Source organism: Alosa alosa, chromosome 23, assembly GCF_017589495.1.
Source record: "Alosa alosa isolate M-15738 ecotype Scorff River chromosome 23, AALO_Geno_1.1, whole genome shotgun sequence".
NCBI lineage: Eukaryota > Metazoa > Chordata > Actinopteri > Clupeiformes > Clupeidae > Alosa > Alosa alosa.
In genome coordinates this window covers 4643039-4652413 of record NC_063211.1, presented here as the reverse complement: position 1 = coordinate 4652413, position 9375 = coordinate 4643039, and the positions used below count along the sequence as shown (strand labels likewise).

Genomic DNA, 9375 nt, shown 5'->3' with positions numbered 1-9375 from the left:
TCTCTCTCTCCCTCTCTCTCTCCCCTAATGATGTTGGATCCAGTGCGACTGGAGACATGGAGCTGTTTCATCAAGCATCTGCCTGTCCAGAGGTTAACTCTCCTGTTGACTCGCTATCTCTCTCTCTCTCTCCTGGATGAGATGTCCTCTCCTCTCCCCCGGCTCTCGCTCTAGCTTAGCTTACCTTGTTTTTCACTCATCATTAGCATTTCTTACCTGCTGCAATGGAGCAGAACTAACTGCCGCCGCTGTGTGATTTTGGCTTGTCAAAAAGAACACAGCTCACTGCACGTGTTTGTAAAAGAACAGAAATTCAACAACAGTACAGGACTAGTATTCGTATGCAGTTGTTATGGCACTATTTCTTGCGTTGTAGTTTGCCCATTGTGGAGATTATCAGACACTTACAGTGGGCAGTTGGTTGGCTCACCAGGGAAATGAACAAAGCCCCTAACCCAATTTTAGCACCAGTTCACTTCGACTCTATTTCAGTCTCTTTGATTCTACCCATAATTAAAAGTGTAATTATTAAATAACCTTTCTCCCAGACATGTGTGCAAGAGGAGCTCGAGGAGAATATTTCCCCCTTAATCTAATTAGCTTGTCTGTGTCTCGTGTAAGTGTGGGAAGGGAAGCAAGGAACAAGACAGCCAAGAGAGAGGTGACTTTACACTGACCGTCTGACCCAACATGCTCGTGGCAGTCTTGTGCTTTGTGTACCTGTAATCCCCACGCTAGTGTGTGTGTGTGTGTGTGTGTGTGTGTATGTGGATTTGTGTGTGTGTGTGGAGTGGTGTTATGTCTTGCCCTTGGTTTACGTTCGGTGAAATGCAGGCCATTCTGTGGTCGGTCTGTGTGTTTTGAAAGTCTGTTGCTGTCTGTCTGTGAGAGAGTGAAGGCTGGCTCTCCCAAAATGACTATAATTATGCTCATGAGACACCTGGACTTCTCTTTTTGGGTGCATCTGAAAGTTCTGTCTTTCTCTTGACGATGATGTGTTTTGGATGGACCTTAAATAAATCTAGTTTCTATAGTTACCCCCTCCTTGTTCCCCCTCCTCTCAAGCCCCTGGGGGCACAATCTATCACTTCACACACTCACACACACACACACACACACACACACACACACACACACACTATTCCTCAAACCTCTTGTGCTGCTTTCAATTTCTTGAATTAGAATTAGTTTTATTTTAGAAATGCTTTGAATGAAAAATATGGCAATTTAAACATGTTCCATGAATACCTTTGTGCAGCTGTTTTAGACATTTCATTTGTGCTATGGTTTGGTCAGTGTTTTTGTCAGAGGTGTCAGAGTGAGATATATTTTCATGAGCAGTTTTGCACTATGTGCCCTGGCCTGCAGAGGGAGCTCTTCATTAAATACACCTTGGGCCAGGAGAGCTTGGGTTCGAGGCTTATTAAATTGCCAAAAGTTAAACTGAAATATCAAAGTGCTATCATTTCCATTTTCTTCGTAACAAATAGGCCTACCTCTTCATTTGAGGATGAGCAGAATACAACAAAGGAACCGCTAATAAAACGAATCTGAACTTAACAGCCATCATGTATTTTGCTTTGTAAAACAATCAAATCAAACATGACAATAATACATCAAATGTAATAATTGGAATGGATTTTCTGTTCAATATGTTCTGCATCAAGGAATTTTTGGTACGTTTTTACTGCATCAATTCTTTATCTGAAACAGTCCATGGTAACGTTGGCCGGAAAGGCCATAACTCTTCTACAAAGCAGGCTCTCTGGAGGGCTGCTGCCAGTTGACCGTAGGCAACTGTAGATTTAGCTGGGCATCTTGAGAATACTCTTAGATCTGAAACCGTACGGGGCTGCAGTACCAGTTTCCTATAACACACATGGCACAGATGACCATGAAGAGTGGCTTTTGTTACCTGCAGAAGAGACGACCGCTCAACTCACTTGTATTAACATGGTAATCCTTTACTTTCTTTGTTTACTCTTGGTTGTTCATTCGGCTAAGCCACTGCTAAGCCCAAACCGGGCCCATCACTCAAACTTAGCCCAGACTTCCAATTGTCATAGGTCTAAACCCAGGGGAATTGGGCCGTGTCTAGTGATCGCATCCCACTATAAACCACTTTTATGTGCAATAGCTTGTAACTCTCTGTGAGACTATGCAGTGTTTTAAAACAAAACAATGTCTTATGTAATGCCTTTCTAACAATCAACAGAACGACTTCTAGACGACATTAAGCATGTAGCCCTTAAATCCAATGGCAGCAAAAGTCAGCTCAGAACCCATAATGCTTCAAAAGGGCTATGATGAGGAGACCATGAGCAATTCCCTCAGCAGCAATACAGTGGTCTGATTTATCCGATCTCCCTCTAAACATTGATTGTGCTAAGTGTGGATAATGTGGGAAGTACAGCGGGCGCAAGGAGCGGACGGAAGGATCAATAACCAAGCAGCCACGGCAAGCCCGCGGGGTGGGGTTCACAGAGTCGCGCTCAGCCCGCCATGTCATGGCCGATCAGGTCTCCAGCGCGCTTGATCCCTTATCATCGTTCTCAAATTTGGAAAGGTTAATCAATTGATTTAGTTTAACCTTTGTATAATCAGAAATCAGATGTAGCCTTCAAATGGCTGTTTCCCCTGTTGTTTAAGATTAATAGATGAAGTGGAAAAACCTGACTCAATATGTAGGAGAATGGCAGCAGGGTAAATGTGTAGGCCTATAGCTTTGTGTTGTGTAGACCTCAGCTGTCAGTAGATGGGATTCAGTGGCTGGGAAAAGTGCAACGTGTGGAACACATTACTGCTGACATTTAGATCTTGATGAAAAGCCTGCGCCTGAAACAAACTAACTAAATGATGTTGAACTGTCAAAGACTGGAGGCAACACTCTTAAATCCATTTCCGTATGTACACCCCCCTCACCAAAACACAATCCAACAGCAATCATATCACATTGGCCTACCAGACACAAATTGCCACTGCACCGCCACTGCCTCTATAATACCTGAAATGAAGATCTTTCTGAGCCTGTATTTACTCCAACCACCTACAACCGAAGTACTTCAAACCTCCGCATTTTAGTTTCTCTTCGGTTATTTTGAGTGCTGCAATAATTGCATTGGTGATTGTTGTTAATAGAGAGAGGACGCCCAAGCTGTGGCGCGTGTTTAAAAGAGCTCAATCGGCTCTCATTTAGCCTTTGGTTACATTACCCCCTTTTTCGCCGTAATGGATGATCTTGTTCACCAGCATGCTGGAAAGGTTTAATTAAATCATATTCCAATCATAATCCATGTTGTTAATTAAACTGGATAATTTATAAGTACAAAAGAGGGTATTTATTAGCCATTCCGCTGTGATGGTGGTACTGTGACTTAGAAGAGGACCCCCACCTCACTACACCCCCACTTTCACCCCTTTACTATTGATGCCTGCACATGATTGATAATGAGACAGTGACTGCTATACTATTTGTCTAATGGCTGTGCAATTAAAATCCCTTGTAAATGACCCATGCCTCATTTCATCCTAATCTATGGAATTTTGATTGAATTTGTCAGCGCTAATTGAAAAATACTGCTATTTAATGTCTGCATTGCAGTTGCGGAAGGGCTCGACTATAATGAGACGGTGTCCCCGTGACCCTGGGGGGGGCTGTCCTTGATTTGGCAGGGAGGGAGGGAGCGCTGCAATTTTAGGAGGTGAAAAGAACCCCACACTGAAGAGATCATTCATTCTGTGTTGATCAGCAAACACTAGGAACACAACATATGTACTGTGTGTGAGTGTGTGTGTGTGTGTGTGTGTGTGCACGCTTGTGTGTATGTGTGTGTGTGTGAGTGTGAGTGTAAGTGTGAGTGTGTGTGTGTGTGTGTGTGTGTGTGTGTGTGTGTGTGTGTGTGGTGTGTGTATGTGTGTGTGTGTGTGCGTGCGTGCGTGCGTGTGTGTGTATGTGTGCTGTGTGTGTGGTGTGTGTGTGTGTGTGTGTGTGTGTGTGTGTGTGGCGTGCGTGTATGTGTGTGCGGTGTGTGTGTGTGTAGATAAAGCAAATGACAGTAAACCTTTGGGTAATCATTAGGATTTCCAGAATGTTTCCACTGTTTTTTTCTCTATCCAACACTCATGGTGATGCTTCGTCAACACTCAGGGTGATGCTTCTTCACCGCATCGTTCTGCCCTGGGCACGTCCGTGTGTTCCTCTTCACTGTAACAGTGTCTGCCTCTTTAACAGTGTTTAACAGAGTTCTGATTCTCCACATCCCAGCAACTCCAAAGCTTTATCAAACTTCACAGCAGTCACCTTGAGCCACTCCACGTCTGTGCTGGCGAGGAGATTTATGTAGAGTAGATTGCTTCAGTGTGGGCACACATGCACTGGCTCAGGCTCTGGGTGAGGGAGTCCTGTGGCAGATGGATTGGAGCCAGATGATTCACTATAGGGCCTGTGTGCAACGGTGCTGCTGTGTGCCAGAGACGGTGTGTGTGTGTGTGTGTGAGAGAGAGAGAGAGAGTGTGTATGAAAGAGAGAGAGAGAGAGAGAGAGAGAGTGTGTGTGTGTGTGTGTGTGTGTGTGTGTGTGTGTGTGTATGTGAGAGACAGTGTGTTTATGTGTGTGTATGTGTGTGTGCCTGCCTGTGTGTGTGCATGACATGACAAAGAAGTGACATGACATGACAAATTGCTGAGCATGAGAATGTGAATGTGAGATCATTGCGCTGAGAAAACTTCAAAAACAACTTGGACCATGTTTCTTAAGACTTGAGCACAGGTACTGAATGTATGTATTTAGGAAATTATTCATTTGGGTGGTGATTTAGAAAAATCATTTTAAAATGATCAGAATGACTTGCTGCCAAATTAATTCTTACCAGACAAATCAGCAAAGAAAAAGCTGTAAACAAAAAAAAAAACAAGTAGCCTTTAGCCCTTAAACAGAGGTGCTCTTGGAAAATAAACACACTAGCTATAGGGCTGGGCTACTTGTATCAATACATCTGAACTTTACATGGAACACTAATGTAACACAAAATACAGGGCATGGCATCTGATGTCATACATGGCAGGTAGCCACTGTAAAACCTGCTCTGGCCTTTATCAAGCAGAAACCTGTGACCATCTCTTTTCAAAAAGGTCCTTTCAGAAGAACAACTCCTATTCATTTCTTTTGTCTATTGTAACTATTGTGACTCCCAACATCTCTTAGGATGTCAATGTTATCCTTCCCAGAAGTATTCAGTAGGCTATCAGAACAACACTTGCTACCCATACATGATGCACAACTGATGGTGTGTGTCTAATGTTTTCTCTGTTGGTCATTATTTAGATTCTAATTTTTGAACAGACCTACTCACATTACTTCAGGCATTGCATTGCTATGCGATCGTGTTGTCACATCTTAATGAGTCAGAGGTTTCACCTCCAGGAGATGAGATCCAGAGAATTGGATACATTGTTGTCCAGTTCCCAGCTGTCCCTGAGTTTTTAAGGATCACTATTTCCAGGTCACCATTTTTCATCACAGCCATATGGTTTAACTTTACACACCTATCTTGTTTTGGTGTGTTGTTGACATAAGAGGGTTAGCTACTCAGAATATGAATGTGTCCGTAATTAATGTTTCTATTTCAATGTGCTTTATATTAATACAGCACGTGCAGACTTACTGTTATTTTGGTTTAGGCCTAGTTAATGGAACAGACAATAGCCCGATATGTACATACAAATTATTATTTCATCTAGGAACAACAGTAAAGGTAGTGGGTCTCTTTGAGGAGGAATTTCTACTTACGGTCGGTGCCCTTGTGCGTGCGTGTGCGTTTACGTGTGCACATTAGCCACGTTTGCAGTAGCCAATAAACGGCAGAGTAGAGGTGTGAGGGCGGTCCGCTCTCGCGGCAGAGGCGCTTAAACTGAGGGAGCGGAATTTAAACGCGTTCCGCATCTGCAGAATGAAGGAGAGACAGTGACGATTCATGTTTGAGTGAGCTTAGATATCAACTCTGACAACAAACTGCATCGGATGAAAAGGTCGCCGAAATAATCGTCTTCGTCAAATTGCAGTATGGCAACACAGGACAGCTAAAAAATGCTCTGTTTGGACGCCGGGAACTGAGCGTAGTCAACACGGATTATATACAGTGTTATCTTTTTCCAGCGAAGAATCGAGACGCTGAATTTCGAAGACTGACATGTACCCTATGAAATGGTTTTATTCATTCAGCAAACGAAGGACGGGATCGTTATAACTTTAGACTTACTGCGGTGTGCCACCAAAAATAACGCGTGTGATTGACTTGACATCGGTTTAGACCGGCTCAGGGAGAATTTGTTCCCCCACATTCAGTGACATTTTCTATTTGTAACACATCCGAGCTTATGAGTGCAGTTTTTAGCCCATCATTCATGATGATGCAACGTCCAGTGGGAAGCACCACGGCCTTCAGCATCGACTCCCTAATCGGTGGTCCCCCTCAACCAAGCCCAGGACATTTTGTTTACACTGGCTACCCCATGTTCATGCCGTATAGGTCAGTAGTGCTCCCCCCGCCGCCCCCTCCACCGCCTGCCCTCTCTCAGTCCGCGCTCCAGGGTCTGCCGTCCACGCACCCGCACCACCAGATCCCCGGGTTACCCAGCAGCTTCTGCTCCAGCTTGGCGCAGGGCATGGCGCTGACATCCACGCTCATGGCCACGCTGCCCGGCGGATTCCCCGCGTCCCCGCAGCAGCAGGAGGCGGTGAGGAAGTTCGCTCCCCAGTCCCTCCATGCTGCCTTTGACAAAACTCAGGAAATGCGCTTGGACGCAGATGACGGGAAAAGCTTCCTGGGAAAGGAGTCTTCTCTCTCGTCATTCCACGACACAGAGTCCCTGCAGTCTGTCACAGGTGAATATACATTGTTTCTATTTCAATTTGTGCTTTTCGGTTATGAAGTAGCTTGGGCTTTGCAGACAAAGCTATGGCATGAAACTATTTTACTACAAGTATTGTTTGTACCTTTACCTTAACAAAGATTGATGCAAGTCTGAAATGAAGGGAACATGAAGAAGAGTGCCTACTTGATTGTAGAGTTTCAGTTCAGAAGTTGTTTATAAACTTTTTCCATAAAAATTGTCGTGGTGACAAAATTGAAGCCTTGGCTGACGTCTATTTTCGCCTATAACTTTACTTTGGAATTGGTTCGTTCAAAGACAGTTCATATATAGAATGGCAAAAAACAGTATTGCAACGAAAAAGTATGCATCAAGTGTAATCACAAATCGGAATATGACTTGCCAAAAACTAAGGGGGGGGGGGGGGCTTTTATAGAGAATGTGTAGCCTTTGTCAAAGCTTCCAACGGTAGACTAAAACGCCCGGGGCACAGGCTAAGTGGCCAAATTAGCCTACCTTAATTGAAGAAGGAGCAAAGCGCCAACGGTGTCTAAATGTTCATAAAACGGTGCGCATAATTCAGTGTCGCTCAGCCATTTCCAAATCTTCGTGTAAAATAAATAGAGGCCCAGGACTTCCAGATGAGTATAGTGTAAATATTCAAATCCAATTAACTGGAAAGCATAACGTATCTATCATCTGAAGTAAACAAGAGAAATTTCCTGGCAAATTTCCTCGCCACAAATATCTGGAATATTTTTCTCTAGGCTACACTCAGTTCATGGGTGCATGTAGTGTCGCATTACTCAACCACACAAGTTTCAGCCAGTTTACAAATTTGTTTCTGTATGTATATTTTTTAATACAACTGTTTCACAAGTAACATGACTTATTTTTCATTACAGCCAGAAATCACAGTAAAGATGATGGCAAAGAGGACGAGTGTACCCGTAAAGAGGACAGTTATACAATGGACAGCGATCTAGACTACAGCTCAGACGACAACGCCAGTGGCAGTGCCATGTGTCAAAAGGACGACGGAGACGCGAGCGGTGGAATGGACGATGGTGCCCATGGACCGAGCGGAACTGGGAGCACCACGTCTACTGGGAAGAACCGACGACGACGGACAGCCTTCACCAGTGAGCAACTGTTAGAACTGGAGAAGGAATTTCATTGTAAGAAGTACCTCTCTCTCACAGAACGCTCTCAGATTGCTCACGCGTTAAAGCTCAGCGAGGTACAGGTCAAAATCTGGTTCCAGAACCGACGAGCCAAGTGGAAACGCGTGAAAGCCGGAAACGTTAACTCTAAAAACGGAGAGCCCTCCAGAAATCCAAAAATTGTGGTGCCCATCCCTGTGCACGTCAGCCGCTTTGCAATACGAAGTCAGCACCAGCAGTTAGAGCAAGCGAGGCCTTGATTTCAGACGGGATGCGGAGGACCTAATGTCGATATAAGTTAAACGAAATAAACAACCATAGAGTACAAAATATGTATGAAAACAATGTTGGACTTCAAATTATTTCGACAGGCCCATGTTTATACCCGCGAGAAAAATGTGGTCGGTAAAATGATGTGGAATAATTCTTTCTTAGGCCTGCCTGACTGAGACCTGGAGCGGTAGGCTACTACACGATTAGGTGTGAGAGTCGACTGAGAGGAATCGGCTCCGGTGTTTGATGAAAGTATTTTGGGAAAGAATAAACTATTTGGACCAAAATAATGGATACCGGGAGCCACTGTACATTCCCAACAAAAAGAATAGGCTAATCATGGAGATCACTATGATTTTTTAGTTGTGTGCAGACTGCAGAGGCAGAATTGTCTTGTTGGTGTATTTTTTCAGGCATAACTGAGAGAACACAGACGTGTCTCAGATGAGCACTTTTTTTGTTGGTTTAGCACTGTAAAAAGATTAAGAAAAAACCCACACTCTACCCCAGACATTCAGGTGTTCCTGCTACATCAATACCAATTATGTGTTTTAATTTACGTGATATTCACTAACTCTTAAAATTGATTATTGTTGCTTGATTTTAAAAAACGTTTATGATTGTATTTTTCCACACCTTATAAAGCACGCTGCTAATTTATTTAACATTGTGTAAAATGTTGCTAACATTTCATGAATGATTGACGCAAGACTTTTGTGTGGATTAAAACTGGACCCCATGAAGTGACGATCCTTTGTCAATTTGCTTATTGCTATGCCTTTTTATCATTTACAATACCGATACTGATCTGCAGGTTTTGATCAATAACTTTAAACAAATTAATTATTAAAAAGATGCACCAAAGTAAATTTAAGTGCCAAAAAGGCGTCTTCATCTGACAGGTTATTTTCTTTGTCGGTAAACAAATGACAACCAAATAGTAGTCTTTTACTGGAGAAAATCAATTGGTCCTCAAGAAAAAGGACCCCCCCTCTCGACAGTAACAATTAAATACAATGCAATACAATACAATAAAACTGTTGACAGTATAATTTTTATTGTTCACTTC

The 9375-nt window shown here is 43.3% G+C and overlaps 1 protein-coding gene across 1 annotated transcript; it reads left to right on the top strand.

Annotated features, from left to right (window-relative positions):
* The first annotated feature begins 5948 nt into the window (after positions 1-5948).
* Positions 5949-9053, top strand: gbx2 (gastrulation brain homeobox 2). Its single transcript, XM_048235017.1, has 2 exons — positions 5949-6883; positions 7776-9053. The coding sequence occupies exons 1-2, from the start codon at positions 6376-6378 to the stop codon at positions 8291-8293; spliced, it is 1026 nt and encodes a 341-aa protein (XP_048090974.1). The 5' UTR covers positions 5949-6375; the 3' UTR covers positions 8294-9053.
* The last annotated feature ends 322 nt before the right edge of the window (positions 9054-9375 follow it).